The sequence below is a fragment of the Bombina bombina genome, chromosome 6, assembly GCF_027579735.1.
Source record: "Bombina bombina isolate aBomBom1 chromosome 6, aBomBom1.pri, whole genome shotgun sequence".
Taxonomy (NCBI): domain Eukaryota; kingdom Metazoa; phylum Chordata; class Amphibia; order Anura; family Bombinatoridae; genus Bombina; species Bombina bombina.
In genome coordinates this window covers 351,893,570-351,913,191 of record NC_069504.1, presented here as the reverse complement: position 1 = coordinate 351,913,191, position 19,622 = coordinate 351,893,570, and the positions used below count along the sequence as shown (strand labels likewise).

General features: G+C 42.7%; 1 protein-coding gene across 2 annotated transcripts in view; it reads left to right on the top strand.

Moving 5' to 3' along the window:
* The window catches only part of KDM3B (lysine demethylase 3B), a 177,666-nt gene that overhangs the window by 147,006 nt on the left and 11,038 nt on the right, over positions 1-19,622 (top strand). For both annotated transcript variants that reach the window (XM_053717013.1, XM_053717014.1), the window contains exon 23: positions 10,351-10,485. In XM_053717013.1, the coding sequence (XP_053572988.1) occupies positions 10,351-10,485 (135 nt within the window). The remainder of the gene's footprint in view (positions 1-10,350; positions 10,486-19,622) is intronic.

Below are 19,622 nucleotides of genomic sequence, written 5' to 3'. Positions count from 1 at the left end.
AGGGGAGGTTTTAGCGGCTCTTAATGATTGTAACACTGTTGCAATACCAGAGAAATTGTGTAGGTTGGATAAATACTTTGCGGTACCGGCGAGTACTGACGTTTTTCCTATACCTAAGAGACTAACTGAAATTGTTACTAAGGAGTGGGATAGACCCGGTGTGCCGTTCTCACCCCCTCCAATATTTAGAAAGATGTTTCCAATAGACGCCACCACACGGGACTTATGGCAAACGGTCCCTAAGGTGGAGGGAGCAGTTTCTACTTTAGCTAAGCGTACCACTATCCCGGTGGAGGATAGCTGTGCTTTTTCAGATCCAATGGATAAAAAATTAGAGGGTTACCTTAAGAAAATGTTTGTTCAACAAGGTTTTATATTGCAACCCCTTGCATGCATCGCGCCGATTACGGCTGCGGCAGCATTTTGGATTGAGTCTCTGGAAGAGAACCTTAGTTCAGCTACGCTGGACGACATTACGGACAGGCTTAGAGTCCTTAAACTAGCTAATTCATTCATTTCGGAGGCCGTAGTACATTTAACCAAACTTACGGCTAAGAACTCAGGATTCGCCATTCAGGCACGTAGGGTGCTGTGGCTAAAATCCTGGTCAGCTGATGTAACTTCTAAGTCCAAATTACTTAATATACCTTTCAAGGGGCAAACTTTATTTGGGCCCGGTTTGAAAGAAATTATCGCTGACATTACAGGAGGTAAGGGCCACGCCCTGCCTCAAGACAAAGCCAAAGCTAAGGCTAGACAGTCTCATTTTCGTCCCTTTCGGAATTTCAAAGCAGGAGCAGCACCAACTTCCACTGCACCAAAACAGGAAGGAGCTGTTGCTCGTTACAGACAAGGCTGGAAACCTAACCAGTCCTGGAACAAGGGCAAGCAGGCCAGGAAACCTGCTGCTGCCCCAAAGACAGCATGAACCGAGGGCCCCCGATCCGGGACCGGATCTAGTGGGGGGCAGACTCTCTCTCTTCGCCCAGGCTTGGGCAAGAGATGTTCAGGATCCCTGGGCGCTAGAGATCATATCTCAGGGATACCTTCTAGATTTCAAATTCTCTCCCCCAAGAGGGAGATTTCATCTGTCAAGGTTGTCAACAAACCAGATAAAGAAAGAAGCGTTTCTACGCTGTGTACAAGATCTGTTATTAATGGGAGTGATCCATCCGGTTCCGCGGTCGGAACAAGGACAAGGGTTTTACTCAAACCTGTTTGTGGTTCCCAAAAAAGAGGGAACTTTCAGGCCAATCTTGGATTTAAAGATCCTAAACAAATTCCTAAGAGTTCCATCGTTCAAAATGGAAATTATTCGGACAATCTTACCCATGATCCAAAAGGGTCAGTACATGACCACAGTGGATTTAAAGGATGCTTACCTTCACATACCGATTCACAAAGATCATTACCGGTATCTAAGGTTTGCCTTCTTAGACAGGCATTACCAGTTTGTAGCTCTTCCATTCGGATTGGCTACGGCTCCAAGAATCTTCACAAAGGTTCTGGGTGCCCTTCTGGCGGTACTAAGACCGCGAGGAATTTCGGTAGCTCCGTACCTAGACGACATTCTGATACAAGCCTCAAGCTTTCAAACTGCCAAGTCTCATACAGAGTTAGTTCTGGCATTTCTAAGGTCGCATGGATGGAAAGTGAACGAAAAGAAGAGTTCTCTCTTTCCTCTCACAAGAGTTCCATTCTTGGGGACTCTTATAGATTCTGTAGAAATGAAGATTTATCTGACAGAAGACAGATTAACAAAGCTTCTAAATGCATGCCGTGTCCTTCATTCCATTCAACTCCCGTCAGTAGCTCAATGCATGGAGGTGATCGGCTTAATGGTAGCAGCAATGGACATAGTACCCTTTGCACGTCTACATCTCAGACCGCTGCAATTGTGCATGCTGAGTCAGTGGAATGGGGATTACTCAGACTTGTCCCCTACTCTGAATCTGGATCAAGAGACCAGAAACTCTCTTCTATGGTGGCTTTCTCGGCCACATCTGTCCAGGGGGATGCCATTCAGCAGGCCGGACTGGACAATTGTAACAACAGACGCCAGCCTACTAGGTTGGGGCGCTGTCTGGAATTCTCTGAAGGCTCAGGGACAATGGAGTCAGGAGGAAAGTCTCCTGCCAATAAACATTCTGGAATTGAGAGCAGTTCTCAATGCCCTTCTGGCTTGGCCCCAGTTAAAAACTCGGGGGTTCATCAGGTTTCAGTCGGACAACATCACGACTGTAGCTTACATCAACCATCAGGGAGGGACAAGAAGCTCCCTAGCAATGATAGAAGTATCAAAGATAATTCGCTGGGCAGAGTCTCACTCTTGCCACCTGTCAGCAATCCACATCCCGGGAGTGGAGAACTGGGAGGCGAATTTCTTGAGTCGCCAGACTTTTCATCCGGGGGAGTGGGAACTTCATCCGGAGGTCTTTGCCCAAATACTTCGACGTTGGGGCAAACCAGAGATAGATCTCATGGCGTCTCGCCAGAACGCCAAACTTCCTCGCTACGGGTCCAGATCCAGGGATCCGGGAGCGGTTCTGATAGATGCTTTGACAGCACCTTGGAACTTCGGGATGGCTTATGTGTTTCCACCCTTCCCGCTGCTTCCTCGATTGATTGCCAAAATCAAACAGGAGAGAGCATCAGTGATTCTAATAGCGCCTGCATGGCCACGCAGGACTTGGTATGCAGATCTAGTGGACATGTCATCCTGTCCGCCTTGGTCTCTACCTCTAAGACAGGACCTTCTGATACAGGGTCCATTCAAACATCAAAATCTAACTTCTCTGAAGCTGACTGCTTGGAAATTGAACGCTTGATTTTATCAAAACGTGGGTTTTCTGAGTCGGTTATTGATACCCTGATACAGGCTAGGAAGCCTGTTACCAGAAGGATTTACCATAAGATATGGCGTAAATACCTATACTGGTGCGAATCCAAAGGTTACTCCTGGAGTAAGGTTAGGATTCCTAGGATATTGTCCTTTCTACAAGAAGGTTTAGAAAAGGGTTTATCGGCTAGCTCATTAAAGGGACAGATCTCAGCTCTGTCCATCTTGTTACACAGGCGTCTGTCAGAAAATCCAGACGTCCAGGCCTTTTGTCAGGCTTTAGCTAGGATCAAGCCTGTGTTTAAAACTGTTGCTCCGCCATGGAGTTTAAACCTTGTTCTTAACGTTCTTCAAGGAGTTCCGTTTGAACCCCTTCATTCCATTGATATAAAGTTGTTATCTTGGAAAGTGTTATTTTTAATGGCTATTTCTTCGGCTCGGAGAGTCTCTGAGTTATCAGCTTTACATTGTGATTCTCCTTATTTGATTTTTCATTCAGATAAGGTAGTTCTGCGTACAAAACCTGGGTTCTTACCTAAGGTAGTCACTAACAGGAACATCAATCAAGAGATCGTGGTGCCTTCTCTGTGCCCGAATCCTTCTTCAAAGAAGGAACGTCTTCTACACAATCTGGATGTAGTTCGTGCCCTCAAGTTCTACTTGCAGGCAACTAAGGATTTTCGACAAACGTCTTCCCTGTTTGTCGTGTACTCTGGTCAGAGGAGAGGTCATAAGGCTTCGGCTACCTCTCTCTCCTTCTGGCTTCGTAGCATAATTCGTTTAGCCTATGAGACTGCTGGACAGCAGCCTCCTGAAAGAATTACAGCTCATTCTACTAGAGCTGTGGCTTCCACTTGGGCCTTTAAGAATGAGGCCTCTGTTGAACAGATTTGCAAGGCTGCAACTTGGTCTTCGCTTCATACTTTTTCCAAATTTTACAAATTTGACACTTTTGCTTCTTCGGAGGCTATTTTTGGGAGAAAGGTTCTTCAGGCAGTGGTTCCTTCTGTATAATGAGCCTGCCTATCCCTCCCGTCATCCGTGTACTTTTGCTTTGGTATTGGTATCCCAGAAGTAATGATGACCCGTGGACTGATCACACATAACAGAAGAAAACATAATTTATGCTTACTTGATAAATTCCTTTCTTCTGTTGTGTGATCAGTCCACGGCCCGCCCTGTTTTTTAAGGCAGGTAAATATCTTTTAAATTATACTCCAGTCACCACTTCACCCTTGGTTTCTCCTTTCTCGTTGATTCTTGGTCGAATGACTGGGAGTGACGTAGAGGGGAGGAGCTATATGCAGCTCTGCTGGGTGAATCCTCTTGCATTTCCTGTTGGGGAGGAGTTATATCCCAGAAGTAATGATGACCCGTGGACTGATCACACAACAGAAGAAAGGAATTTATCAGGTAAGCATAAATTATGTTTTTTTGTGAGTCTCCTTTTCTGATTTTTCATCAGGATAAGGTGGTGTTGCGAACTTCTTTTAAATTTTTACCTAAGGTTGTGAATTCTAACAACATTAGTAGATAAATTATGGTTCCTTCATTATGTCCTAATCCTAAGAATTCTAAGGAGAGATCATTGCATTCTTTGGATGTAGTTAGAGCTTTGAAATTTTATGTTGAAGCTACTAAGAATTTCCGAAAGACTTCTAGTCTATTTGTTATCTTTTCCGGTTCTAGGAAAGGTCAGAAGGCCTCTGCCATTTCTTTGACATCTTGGTTGAAATCTTTAATTCATCATGCTTATGTCGAGTCGGGTAAATCTCCGCCTCAAAGGATTACAGCTCATTCTACTAGGTCAGTTTCTACTTCCTGGGTGTTTAGGAATGAAGCTTCGATTGATCAGATTTGCAAAGCAGCAACTTGGTCTTCTTTGCATACTTTTACTAAATTCTACCATTTTGATGTGTATTCTTCTTCTGAAGCAGTTTTTGGTAGAAAAGTACTTCAGGCAGCTGTTTCAGTTTGATTCTTCTGCTTATAATTTCAGTTTTTTTCATTATAAGATTTAAACTTTATTTTGGGTGTGGATTATTTTTCAGTGGAATTGGCTGTCTTTATTTTATCCCTCCCTCTCTAGTGACTTGCGTGGAAGATCCACATCTTGGGTAGTCATTATCCCATACGTCACTAGCTCATGGACTCTTGCTAATTACATGAAAGAAAACATAATTTATGTAAGAACTTACATGATAAATTCATTTCTTTCATATTAGCAAGAGTCCATGAGGCCTACCCTTTTTTGTGGTGGTTATGATTTTTTTGTATAAAGCACAATTATTCCAATTCCTTGTTTTTTATGCTTTCGCACTTTTTTCTTATCACCCCACTTCTTGGCTATTCGTTAAACTGATTTGTGGGTGTGGTGAGGGGTGTATTTATAGGCATTTTGAGGTTTGGGAAACTTTGCCCCTCCTGGTAGGAATGTATATCCCATACGTCACTAGCTCATGGACTCTTGCTAATATGAAAGAAATTAATTTATCAGGTAAGTTCTTACATAAATTATGTTTTTGATGTACCTTCCTCGGTAGAGGTTTTTACAGTACCAGACCGAGCTTCTGAGCTTTAATGCTAAGGAATGGGAGAGACCGGGTATCCCTTTTTCTCCATCCCCTATATTTAAAAAGATGTTTCCCATAGCGGACTCTATCAAGGAGTCTTGGCAAACAGTACCTAAGGTTGAAGGGGCAATTTCCACTCTGGCCAAGAGGACTACCATCCCCATAGAGGATAGTTGTGCCTTTAAGGATCCTATGGACAAAAAATTAGAGGTGTTACTCAAGAAGATGTATGTACATCAGGGTTTACAATGGCAACCTGCAGTGTGCATTGCTACCGTCACTAGTGCGGCGGAATATTAGTTTGATGCGTTGTCTTATGCTATTAGGACAGACACTCCCCTTGATGAGATCCAGAATAAGATAAAAGCCATTAAGTTGGCTAATACCTTTATTACTGATGCTTCCCTACAGGTTATCAGACTGGGAGCAAAGATTTCAGGCTTTGCTGTTCTAGTTCGCAGAACTTTATTGTTAAAACCTTGGTCTGCAAATGTGTCATCCAAGTCCTAAACTTTTAGCGATTCCGTACAAGGGAAAGACCTTGTTTGGACCAAGGTTGACGGAAATAATCTGATATTACGGGAGAAAAGGGTCCTCTCTTCCCTCAGGATAAGAGAAGCAAACAAAAGAGACGTCAAAATAATTTTCGTTCCTTTTGAAATTTCAAAGGAAATTCTTCCTCTTCCAAGCAGGAGCAGTCCAAACCTACCTGGAGACCCCATCAGTCTTGGAACAAGGGAAAAGAAACCTACTATGGATTCAAAATCAGCATGATGGGACTGCCCCTGATTCGGGACCGGATCTTGGTGGGGGGCATATTTTCCTTCACCCAGGCGGGGGTTCGGGATGTTCAGGATCCCTGGGCAGTAGTCATAGTGTCCCAGGGATACAAACTAGAGTTCAAAAATTTTCCTCCCAGAGGCAGGTTTTTTGCTTTTAAGATTTTCTGTAGACCAGACAAAAAGAGAGGCGTTCTTACACTGTGCACGGGACCTCTCCGACCTGGGAGGGATAATTCCTGTTCCGATGCAGGAACGGGGTCTGGGGTTTTATTCCAATCTGTTCATGGTTCCCAAAAAGGAGGGAACCTTCAGACCAATTTTAGACCTCAAGAGTCTAAACAAATTCCTCAAACTACCGTCCTTCAAGATGGAAACTATTCGTTCCATTCTTCCTTTGATCCAAGAGGGTCAATTTATGACTACCGTGGATTTAAAGGACGCGTACCTGCATGTTGCCATTCACAGGGATCATCACAAGTTTCTAAGGTTTGCATTTCTAGACAAACACTTCCAATTCGTGGCTCTTCCTTTCGGCCTTGCCACAGCTCCCAGAATTTTCTCAAAGGTTCTGGGATCTCTGTTAGCGGTGCTCCGATTACGGGGCATTGCAGTGGCGCCCTATCTGGACGACATCCTGGTCCAGGCTCCATCCTTTCAACAAGCAAGATCCCACACGGAAATGTTATCTTACCTGCGATCTCACGGATGGAAGGTAAATTTGGAAAAGAGCTCCTTCTTGGGAACCATAATAGATTCCCTATAAATGAAAATCTTTTTGACAGATGCCAGGAAATCAGATTTTCGATTCTTGTCTAGTGCATCAGCCCTCTCCTCGGCCATCAGTGGCTCAGTGCATGGAGGTAATCGGTCCGATGGTAGCAGCAATGGACATCATACCGTTCGCCCGGTTCCACCTCAGACCTCTGCAGTTAAACATGCTCAGTCAGTGGAGACAATGGATTCTCTTCTTTGGTGGTTGTCTCAGGATCATCTCTCCCAAGGAACCTTCTTTCGCAGACCCTCTTGGGTGATTGACAGACGCCAGCCTTCTGGGATGGGGAGCAGTCTGGGGCTCTCTAAAGGCTCAGGGAACTTGGAATCGGTCGGAGTCTGTACTGCCCATAAACATTCTGGAGCTGAGAGCAATCCTCAATGCTCTTCTGGCCTCAGTTGGCCTCGGCCCAATTCATCAGGTTCCAGTCGGACAACATAACTTCAGTGGCTTACATTAACCATCCGGGAAAAACGCGGAGTTCCTTAGCCATGACAGAGGTAGGCAAGATAATTCGGTGGGCGGAGACCAACAATTGCTGTCTATTGGTGATCCACATCCCAGGGGTGGACAACTGGAAGGCAGACTTCCTGAGCAGGCAGACCTTTCATCCAGGGGAGTGGGAACTCCATCCGGAAGTGTTTTCGAGCCTGATTCTCAAATGGGGTCAGCCGGAGTTGGATTTTTATGGCATCTCGGCAGAATGCCAAGCTTCCGAGGTACGGGTCAAGGGACCCTCAGGCTGTACTGAGACGCCCTGGCGGTACCTTGGACCTTCAGTCTTGCATACATATTTCCTCTGTTCGGTCTTCTTCCTTGGGTCATTGCTCGAATCAAGCAGGAGAGGGCGTCTGTGATCCTCATTGCACCAGCTTGGCCTCACAGAATTTGGTATGCAGACCTGGTGGACATGTCATCTCTTCCACCTTGGAGACTTCCGTTGAGGAAGGACCTTCTACTTCAAGAGCCCTTCCTTCATCCAAATCTAGTTTCTCTGAAGCTGACAGCTTGGAGATTGAACGCTTAATTTCTCTTGTAAGGTGTATCCAGTCCACGGATTCATCCATTACTTGTGGGATATTCTCCTTCCCAACAGGAAGCTGCAAGAGGATCACCCACAGCAGAGCTGTCTATATAGCTCCTCCCCTAACTGCCACCTCCCTTCATTCTCTTGCAGCTCTCGACATAGTCTCGAAATAGTCATAGTCATAGAAATAGTCTCTAAACCAGGAGGTGTTTTGCGAGATCATCCGCAGTTTGGGGGGGGGGGGGGGGCTGGAGATATATCTGATGGCTTCCCGTCTGAATGCCGAGATAGGGCTCAAGATCAAGAGATTCTCAGGCGGAGTTGGTGGATGCCTTAGCAGTTCCTTGGCATTTCAATCTAGTGTGTATTTTTTTGCTGCCTAGAGTGGTAGCTCGTATCAACAGGAGGGCATTTCAGCGATCCTGTTAGTTCCTGCGTGGCCACTGAGGACTTGGTATGGAGACCTAGTGAGAATGTCGTCTGCTCCTCCATGGTGGTTGCCTCAACGGCCGGACCTTCTGATGCATGGTCTGTTCTATTAAAATCTAGATTCAATGAGGTTGACTGCTTCTAGATTCTGAGGATGACTGCATGGAACGGATAATTTTGTTCCAGAGAGGATTCTCTGTGGCGGTGATTGATACTATGGTTCAGACACGAAAGCCCTTTACCAGACGTATTTACCTTAAGGTATGGAGGGCTTATCTGTCTTGGTGTGTGGTTGTGTTTTTCCTTGACACAAAGTGAAAACTCCACGTATCCTTCAGTTTCTTCAGGATGGTTTGGAAAAGGGCCTGTCAAACGGTTATCTTAAAGGTCCAATTTCTGCTCTTTCTGTATTGTTGCATAAGAGGCTGACTAGTTTGCTAGGTGTTCAGTCGTTTGTTAAAGCTATTGCTGTATTTAGACCTGTTTTCAAACCTATTGCTCCTTTATGGAGCCTTAATATTGTAATTCAACAGGCTCCGTTTTGAGTCTTTGCATTCTATTAAAGACAGGTAAATTAACCTAAGGTTGTTTCAACTCACTATCAATCAAAATGTTTTCCTGTCTTTGTCCCAATCCTCCTACTCCTAAGTAGAGGTTATTGCACAATCTGGATGTTAAAGCTTAACGGTTTTACCTTCTTGCTACCAATGAATTTCGTCAATCATCTTCCTTGTTTGTCCTTTTTTCTGCTAAGCGCAAGGATCAGAAGACCACAGCTGTTACTCTTTTTTTCCTTCTGGCTCACAAGCGGGATTCGCTTGGCTTGTATGGAGGGTCAGCAGCCTCCATCCCGGATTACAACACATTCTACCCGTGCAGTGTCTACTTCCTGGGCCTTCATAAATGAGGCTTCAGTTGAATTGATTTGCAAGGCTGCTACCTGCTCTTCATAAAATTTTTATGGAACTTTACCGATTTTGATGTTTTTGCTTCAGCACAGGTGTCTTTTGGGTTCTTCAAGCGGTGGTGCCTAATACTTAAGGACTGCCTTTTCTACCTTTCCCTCCCTAAAAAATTTCGTGGACTCCACAGCTTGGGTATTAGTTTCCCATAGGTTATTTATTACCTGATGTGTTATGCTAACTCCCTGAAGTGCATTGCAGATCCTTCAACAAACAATACCAAGGGAACAAAACCAATTAAACCCTTCAGTACCAGGACTTTCAGGGAACTTGCCTGAAATACTGGAGAATTTTTAGCATTTTTATTATCACTCCATATAAACCGAAATAGAGCGTTGTTTTTTTAATTTACCTGTCAAAACTATATATTTTTAAGTAGACAACGCCAAGGTATTGATTTAGGCCCATTTTGGTATTTCATGCCACCATTTCCCCGCCAAATGCGATCATATAAAAACTTTTTTTTATTTATTTTTAAAATTTTCTGTAGTTTAGCTCCCCAGCCCTCCCTTTCTTTTCTTTTTTTCCTGCAGTGTAGGGCCCTCCCGGTTTCCCTTCCACACCTCACACTGGGGCCAGCAGGTGATTGTTAGACTGTGACAGTGTCAATGTGCGATCTGGCATCTGCCTTCATATGGAACTGGAGCACCAGTCGTGCCCCGGTTCCATATGCAGGCAGATGCCTGGATCTCTGGAACTCCAGCTCTCGGCTGTAACTTTACAGCCCAGACTGCTTGAGCTGTCATGCTATACGATAGATATAAGTCATATTGGGTTAAGGGGTTAAATTAGATAATAGAAGTACATTGTTTAGAATTGCATACTCTGTCTGAATAATTAGTATACAAATTTATAAAGGGATATTAATTATACAAATGTATAAAGGGATATGAAATCATTTTCATCTCATGGTTTACTGTAGATTTAACAACATTTCAGTAATTTTATTGTTTATTTGTATTTTAGGTTCACAATTTATACAGTTGTATAAAGGTAGCTGAAGATTTTGTATCTCCAGAACATGTCAAACATTGCTTCCGCTTGACACAGGAATTTAGGCACCTGTCAAACACTCATACAAACCATGAAGACAAATTACAGGTAAAAATACTTGTTTCCCTGCTATTAAAATATCTAAAACTGCAGTAAATCACAAGAGCCTCATCTGAAACATTTGCCATAACTACAAAATTGGAGATTGTTTAGGAGTTTTAAAATGATTTGAAAGTTTCTATAGTAAATGAGGCAACAAGTGTTAAACACACAATTATTTTGTAGATTATGCACATTAATAACTTTAGTAGCATTCCTATACTACCTCCTTTTTTTCATTTAGTGAATATTTTTCTACAACTTTTTTTAATTTTCTTATTTCTTTCTAATGCCACGGTGAGTCCACGGATCATCTCTAATTACTATTGGGAATATCACTCCTGGCCAACAGGAGGAGGCAAAGAGCACCACAGCAAAGCTGGTAAATATCACTCCTCCAACCCCAGTCATTCTCTTTGCCTACGTTAAAAGCAAGGCGGTGGTAAAGTTTAAGTAAAATTAACCAAGCTAGGGGGCGATCTCTACTACATAAATGAATATGACCATCTAAAAGTAAAAAAAACACAAAATAAATAACATATGATCAATCACAAATGCATCAGGTCAATCACAAATGCATCAGGTCAATCACAAATGCATCAGGTCAATCACAAATGCATCAGGTCAATCACAAATGCATCAGGTCAATCACAAATGCATCAGGTCAATCACAAATGCATCAGGTCAATCACAAATGCATCAGGTCAATCACAAATGCATCAGGTCAATCACAGATGCATCAGGTCAATCACAGATGCATCAGGTCAATCACAGATGCATCAGGTCAATCACAGATGCATCAGGTCAATCACAAATGCATCAGGTCAATCACAAATGCATAAAAAGTAACTACAGTACAAGTCCAATATATGAGAGGACAGGTCAGAGATATTCTTATCTCACAAAACGGTTAGTCCATAATTTCCAGATACAGGGCTGCTCTCCTTCTTGCAGATCACTCTCAATCAGGCTCGAGACATGGATACAAAAGACAAAGGGGCGCCTCATGTGTAGATAGAGATGTAACAAATCCCACACTGAATAGAAAGCTAAATGGATACTCACATTTAGCTGAAGCACCCTTGTGTGCTTGTGGTAGCAGGCTAATAACTCAGGGTGTATCGGCTAACCCAGGCAGCAGGTAACACTCAAACACCAGGTGCAGTACCCAGATGGAGTACTGAATGCAGTTCACCCCAAAGAGCGATACGGATAAAAGTAAGCTGCTAAAACACTTTACATAAGCCAAGTGTTAGCACCTTACTTTTATCCCTATCGCTCTTTGGGGCGAACTGCATTCAGTACTCCATCTGGGTACTGCATCTGGTGTTCCTGAGTGTTACCTGCTGCCTGGGTTAGCTGATACACCCTGAGTTATTAGCCTGCTACCACAAGCACACAAGGGTGCTTCAGCTTAATGTGAGCATCCATTTGGCTTTCTATTCAGTGTGGGTGGGATTTGTTACATCTCTGGTAAAGTTTAGGTGTCTGAAAGAAGATTCTTCAATCAAGATTTTATTTTTCAGCAGAGAAAGTTTGTTCTGTTCCTTCCTGTGGCTTAGCCGTAGTCCATGTCAGTCTCTTCAGAAGAGCAGTGGTGGCTTTTAAGCAATTGGGAACTTGTGGGGTATAATCCTCACTGCACCTCCCAAATAGTTGTTGCTGCCCTGACTGAAAAGCCTGAGTAAGATTACTCAGTCTTTCTTTTTTTTCCACAGGTTCATGTGAGGCAGAATGCCTCTCAAACCTTGTGAGCTGCCCTGCTGCCAGGCAGATTATATTGAGGTAACTGCTTAAAAAATTTCTTCTTAAAGACACGATGAGTCCATGGATCATCTTCATTACTTATGGGATATTCACCTCCTGGTCAGCAGGAGTAGGCAAAGAGCACCACAGCAGAGCTGTTAAATAGCTCCTCCCACTCCAGTCATTCTCTTTGCCTATGTAAGGGATAGGAAGAGGTAAAGTGAGGTGTAAGATTAGATTCTTCAATCAAGAGTTTATTATTTTTAAAGTAGTGCCAGAGTGTGCTGCTTTGTTCTAGGGTGTAGCCGTAGTCCATATCAGTCTCTACAGTAGAGCTTTTGGTGGCTTTAGAGCAATGGGAACTGGTGGGACATAAGTCTCTGGAAAACCTGAGAGATTTGAACTCCGGACTTTCTCTTCATTCTCAGGTCCATAGGAGGGATAGGATCTCTTAAACCTGGAATTTGCCTTGCTGCCAGGCAGAAAATGAGGTAAGTGCTGACTTTTTTCTTGGGGAAGTCTCAGAAATAAACAGGGCACTTCATTTATTTTATACATAAGCCTCATTTTTTCATAGTTTCCCCTTAGACATAGGGGACATTTGGGCAGCTTTGCAGCAGGCGCTGGGGCTGCAGGAGGCTCAAACATAAGGGAGACTCTTTATTTACTTATACACGATCCTCATGTTTATCGCATAGTCTCCCCTTAGGCATAGGGGACGTTTGGGCAGCTTTACAACAGGCACTGGGCCTTCAGGAGTCTCAAACATAGAGGAGACTATTTATTTGTGCATGGGACGAGATAAAGGAGACACTTTATTTCTTTGTACATGGGATCACGCCTTATTGTTATCTCTTAGTCTCCCCTTCGACTTAGGGGACATTTGGGCAAGGAGTCGGTGTAGCAGCAGGCCCTGGGATTTATCGGGCAGCGTTACAACAGTCACTGGAACTTTGGTATTGATATTATACTTCTCCCGGCGGGTTGGTAACTGTAAGGTACAGATCATGAGATTTTTTTTTTCTTAGCCACGCCCACGATGGGCGGAGAGTATTTTCGCTCCGTTTTAACTCCGCTTCAGAAAATGCGGTGTTAGTGGTGTTACATATTTTATCTAGAGATGGTGCCTTACTCGCTTCAGTGAGGTCTAGACTTTGCTCACGACGCCTTTTCTGAGAAAATAAGGGTGAACGGGAGATTACGTGATGCCCACAAGGGGTGGAGTTGGTAACAAAACGGCGCCAATGTTTTCTCTCCTCCTGTCCGTTATAAGTATAAGCGAGGAGTGGAGAATGGCGCCGTATACTAATCTCTTCCTTTCTGTTACTTTCGGTTATCGGAAGATTTGAAGGAATTTCTGTATAAAAGATGGCGCATCAGTCAGCGCTATTAGGTGCTTTGACACCTCAGTACCTTCCTTCAGGATAAGCTTGAGATATTGATAGGGTTCTGAAGTTCCCTCATTCATCTTCACTGTTTGTAAATAAAGATGTTATTTTTATTTTTTATTTTAAAGAGCCAGTGTCACTTGCTATAGGTTGAGCTTTATTAGCAACTCAGTTTATGAACACCAATGTTGACATACCAATTTACTTGTTTCTGCACACATAAATAAGAAATTACTTTTAAATTTTAAAAAGACAGTCACATGCAGTGCCCTGCGGTTCCTTGCAATTCCATTCTTGAATTTCTGCACAAGACGTTGCTTCTTTCATGTCATGGCAATGTTTATGAACAGCAAGGCTGACATACTAATTTATTTGCTTCTGCACACAGAAATAAGAAATTACTTTTAAGTTTTAAAGAGACGGTCACATGCAGTGCTCTGCGGTTCCTTGCAATTTCCATCTGGAATTACTGCACAAGACATTGCTTCTTTAATGTCATGGCGATGTCTATAAACAGCTATATTTGCATGCTAATTTAGCTTGCTTCGGCACTCTGAAATAAGAATTTACTTTTAAAGTTTAAAGAGACAGTAATGTTTTTTATGTGTCGATTTTTAATAAAAAAATTCACTTTTTCCTGAAATTACTCCTTCAAGGGCGTTTGCTGTTTAAGAGTCTGTGGAAGCTCACATGCAGTGCCCTGCGCTTCCTCTTACTCCACCTGGAGTTGCTCTGCATTTCATGCATTATATGTTTTTACCACGAGGTAGACAACATTTCTAGAAGGATGATAATCAATCCTTTAGGCTGATTGATTCAGTAGTGACTATTACGAATGGTGTAATCTATTCTAGTGCGTCCAGTAAGTTATAAGGAATGGAAGTAACCGCATTCCTATATTTAATGTTTCCCATAGTCAACTCAGCATGGCGTAGTTTCCAGCTTAGCTAAGAGAACTACTATACTCTTAGAGGAGAGTTGGGTTGTTCAAAGGTCCTAGGGACAGAAAATTAGGGGATGTACACCAGGGTTCCCAAGGCAACCAGCTGTGTACTTTGCTACCGTCACTAGTGCGACGGCATATTGGTTTGATGCGTTGTTTTCTACTACTAAGTCAGAAACTCCCCTGGATAAACTCCAGGATAGGATATAAGCTTTCAAATTGGCTAATTCCTTTGTTTCAATTTCTTCTCTTCAAATTATCAAACTGGGAGCATAGATTTCAGGTTTCTCTTTTCCAGCTCACAGAGCCTTTTGGTTAGAACCTTTTTCTACGGATGTATGCTCTAAGTCTAAGCTTTTTAGCGATTACTTACAAGGGGAAGACCTTGTTGGAGTCTGGCTTGAGGAAAATCTCCTTTGAAATTTAAAAAAAAAAAGATCCAAATAGCCTGCTGTTGAATCAAAGACAGCATGATGGGCATGCCCCCGATCTGGGATCGGATCTTGTAGGGGGCAGACTTTCGGTCCAGATGCTCAGAATTCTTGGGCAATAGAAAAGCTAGCATTAGTAGCATAATGGTTAGCTTAACTACCTTGCAAGCAGAAGGTGTGGGGTTTGAATCCAGCTACTGCTACTTGCTTCTTAATAGTGTTCCAGGGATTCAAATTGGAGTTAAAGAGTTTTCCTCTCAGAGGCAGGTTTCTGCTTTCAAGATTATCTGCAGATCAGATAAAGAGAAGCGTTCTTACACTGCGTAAGAGACATAATAAAATTGTTAAAAACGTGTAATAGGTTAAAGGATTGTCAAACTCCTCATAAAAAACTGACCTGTATACAGTTAAGATACCAACTAGTAAAAACCAAAAATTATAAGGAGCGCTCACATAGGCTAAAGACAAATTATTTTATTTCCACACACAATCATAAATATAAAAAAATAGAGTACGCACTCTAAAACACAAAATTATACTAAAAATGAATTTCATAAATTATTCTAAATTAATTCTATTAAACGACCTTAAAAAAGACAGTCTCTTAGCTTCCTATATGCAAACTGCTTGAAGCTATATTGGGAGGTTGATCTTTATATCACTCAGTTCATTGGACTATATTATGTCTTCTATTGGCCAATAGGATTTCTCTATCGTTGATAGTTATTTTCAAATTGTAACGGTTTATAAAACAAATTGAAACAATGTTTCCAAGACAATGTTCGCTTTTAAAGTATCCCAAATACATTCTGCCTAGGACTTTTTACCTTGATCTTTTAATCCTTTAATCCTCTGTTGTACAAGCGTCACTCTGTTGCACAAGCGTCACTCTGTTGCAGATCTTAACAAAGTGAATTTTTGTTGCAGCTTTTAACAGCTGATTCGTTCTTCTGTTTCCAAAGCACCGCAAAAAGCAATCCCCGCCTTCCGATGACAATGAGTTTATTAGTTCTCTTGTCTCCAGGCTCAAAAAAGGATCTCTTTGCTCTCTCCTCGATATGGGTAAGTTTATACTATTACCCCGCTTCAGTCCTCGATGCGTAAGAGACACTTCAGACCTGGGTATGATTGTTCCAATACAGGTACAGGAGTCTGGGGTTTTTTATACCAATCGGTTTGTGGTTCCCAGAAAAGAAGGAACCTTCAAACCACTTTTTAGATCTCGAGAGTCTAAACAGTGTTTCTTTGGTACCGTCCTTCAAGATGGCAACTATTCATTCCATTCTTCCCTTGATCAGGAGGATCAATTTAAAGGACGCGTACCTTCATGTGCCATTCTCATACGCTTCCAGTTCGTGGTTTTGCCTTTAGGTCTTGCCACAGCTCTGAGTTTTCACAAGGGCTCTGGGAGCGCGGTTGGCGGTGCTTCGGTTCCGGGACATTGCAGTGGCGTCCTATCTGGATGACATTCTAGTCCAGGCACCATCCTTACAGCTAACAAGATTTCACACGGTCTTGGTGTTATCCTTCCCGTGGTCTTATGGGTGGAAAGTAAATTTGGAAAAGTGTTCCTTTGTCCAAGGGTAACTTTCTTGGGAACCATAATAGATTCCATATCAGTCTATTTTTCTAACGGAATGTCAGGAAATCAGAGATGCAGTTAAGCATGCTCAGGCAATGGATCGGAGATTATACAGATTTGTCTCCTCGAGTACTACTAGGAGCAGGAGACAAGGAATTCTCTTCAGTGGTGGTTGTCTCTGGATCATCTTTCCCAGGAAACCTGCTTTTGCAGATCATCTTGGGTGTTTGTGACAACAGACGCCAGCCTTCTAGGGTCGGGAGCAGTATGGGGCTCCCTAAGGGCTCAGGGGGTTTGGACTCAGCCAGTGTCTTTTCTTCCTATAAACATTCTGGAGCTGAGAGCGATCTACCATGTTCTTCTGGTCTGGCCTCAGTTAGCCTCGGTCCAGTTTATCAGATTCCAGTCGATGAAATTTTGTGAGTGGCTTACCTCAATCATCAGGGAGGAATGAGGAGTTCCTTAGCGATGGCAGAGCTATCCAATATACTTCAGTGGACAGAGGCCCATTCTTGCTGCCTGTTGGCGAGCTACTTCCCAGGGGCGGAATTTCCTGCGCAGGCAGTTCTTTCATCCAGGGGAGTGGGAACTCCATCCGGAAGTGTTTTCCAGCTTTTTCCTCCGTTTTATTTTATTTTTTTCTTCTTCTTCGGGCCATTGCTTGAATCAAGCTGGAGAGGGCTTCGTTAATCCTCATAGCACCGACCTCGCCTTGTAGTATTTGGTGTCCAGATCTGGTGGACATGTCATCTGTCATCTTGGAGACTTCTGTTGAGGAGGGACCTTCTAATCAAGGCTTCCTCTTTCACACAAATCTGGTTTATCTGAAACTGACTACTTGGAAATTGAACACTTTTTATCCAAGCAGGGTTTTTCTGACTCTGTCATTGAGACCATGATTCAGGCTCGAAAGCCTGTTTTTAGTCAAATTTTTCATAAGATATGGCGTAAATATCTCTATTGGTGTGAATCCATGGACTACTCATGGAGTAGATAGGATTCATAGTATTTTGTCTTTTCCAAGGTTTATCGTTCAGTTCCCTAACGGGTAACAACTCTGTCTTTCTCTATTTTGTTACACAAACGTTTGGTAGATGTTCCAGATGTACAATCATTTTGTCAGGCCTGTGTTCATAAGTTACTCCTCCATGGAGTTTGAATTTAGTTTTCAGAGTTCTTCAAGGGGCTCTGTTTGAGCCTATTCTTTCCTTTAGATATTGTATTGTTATCATGGAATGTTTTCTCTTGTTGATTTTTCTTCTGCTTGGTGAGTGTCAGAGCTCTTGGCATTTCAGTATGAGTTATTTCCATTCAGATAATGTAGTTTTACATACTAACTTAGGATTTCTCTCCAAGGTTGTTTCTGATCGAAACATTAATTAGGAGATTGTTGTACCTTCCTTGTGGCCTAATTCCTCTTCTAAGAAAGAGAGGCTCTTACATAATTTGGATGTAGTTCGTGCTTCTTGGCGACTAAAACTTTCGCCAGTCTTCCGCTCTGTGGTATTTTTCAGGCAAACACAGGGGACAGGAAGCTACGGCTGTGTCTTTCTTTTTGGATGAAGAGTATTATACCGTTGGCATACGAGACTGCGGGTCAGCAGCCTCCTGAAAGGATTACAACTCATTCCACTAGGGCTGTTGCTTCCTCATGGGCATTCAAAAATTAAGCTTCTGTGGATCAGCTTTGCAAGGCTGCAACTTAGTCTTCTCTTCACTCTTTTACAAAGTTTTACAAATTTGATACTTTTGCCTCGGCTGAGGCTGTTTTTGAGAAAGGTTCTTCAAGCAGTGGTGCCTTCCGTTTAGGTATCCTGTCTTGTCCCTCCCGTATCATCCGTGTACTCTAGCTTGGGTATTGGATCCCATAAGTAATGAAGATGATCCGTGGACTCATTGTATCTTTAAGAAGAAAAGAAAATTTATGCTTACCTGATAAATTTTTTTCTTCTTAGACACAATGAGTCCACGGCCCGCCCTGTCCTTTTAAGACATGTTATTTATTGTAATCTTCAGTCACGTCTGCACCTTGGCTTTTCCTTTCTCTTCCTAACTTCGGTAGAATGACTGGAGTGGGAGGGAAGGGAGGAGCTATTTAACAGCTCTGCAGTGGTGCTCCTGCTGACCATGAGGTGAAGATCCCATAAGTAATGAAGATGATCCGTGGACTCATCGTGTCTAAGAAGAAATAAATTTATCAGGTAAGCATAAATATTCTTTTTTCTAAGCAGGTACAAGAAAAATATTGGCACTTTAGCAGTTCTGTATAGGACACCATATTCATTAATCTTATTATGGGGTAATAGGATAATATGAGGCAGTTTGTGCAGACACTGGGACGAGAGGAGTTCAGGGGACATAGGCTCAGTTCGTTTTTATTCCGGATTATTCCGGTCAGGGTGGTTGTGTTTTTTTCCTTGCTCTCGGCGGCTTTACCTTCAGAGTTAAGATTAATGCTGGCCGGGAGGTTCAAGTTGCTACGCCCAAGATGGGCGGGTCTGTTCTGAAGCGGCAAAGCGTTTTTGCACGCTTTTGCCCTTCTCACTTACAGAGTGCCGGAAGGGTGACGTATTCATTGCAGCTCTACTTTTCAGTGTAGCGGTCTCTGGATACCGGGTGGAGCAGCTCTGGGTTGAGTACTTTTTTTTTTTTTTTTATCTATTAACTCCGGCGGTCAGCAGGACAGGTAGGCACATCAGCAGGGCTAGCTGGGGTGTTGAGGCTGTCTGGGGTGCTTTAAAACCAACGTTGTTTGCATTAGGAAATTTAAAGTTGTTTAAAATTTAAAGGGACAGTAACATTTTTGTAACATAATATAAAAAAATAAATAAGTGTTTTATTTTTAATTTGTTAAATTATTGGGTAAAGATGGACCAAGAGGCCCTGCAAAATGTTACTTGTTCTTTGTGTTTTGATGCTAATGTGGAACCACCAATCCCTTTCTGTTCCTCATGTATTGAGAGAACATTGAAATACAGGAATAGACTTTTTGATTCTGAGCCATCATTGTCTAAGGCGGATGTTGTTCAGGGGCCTCCTGAAAATGTTCACGATAT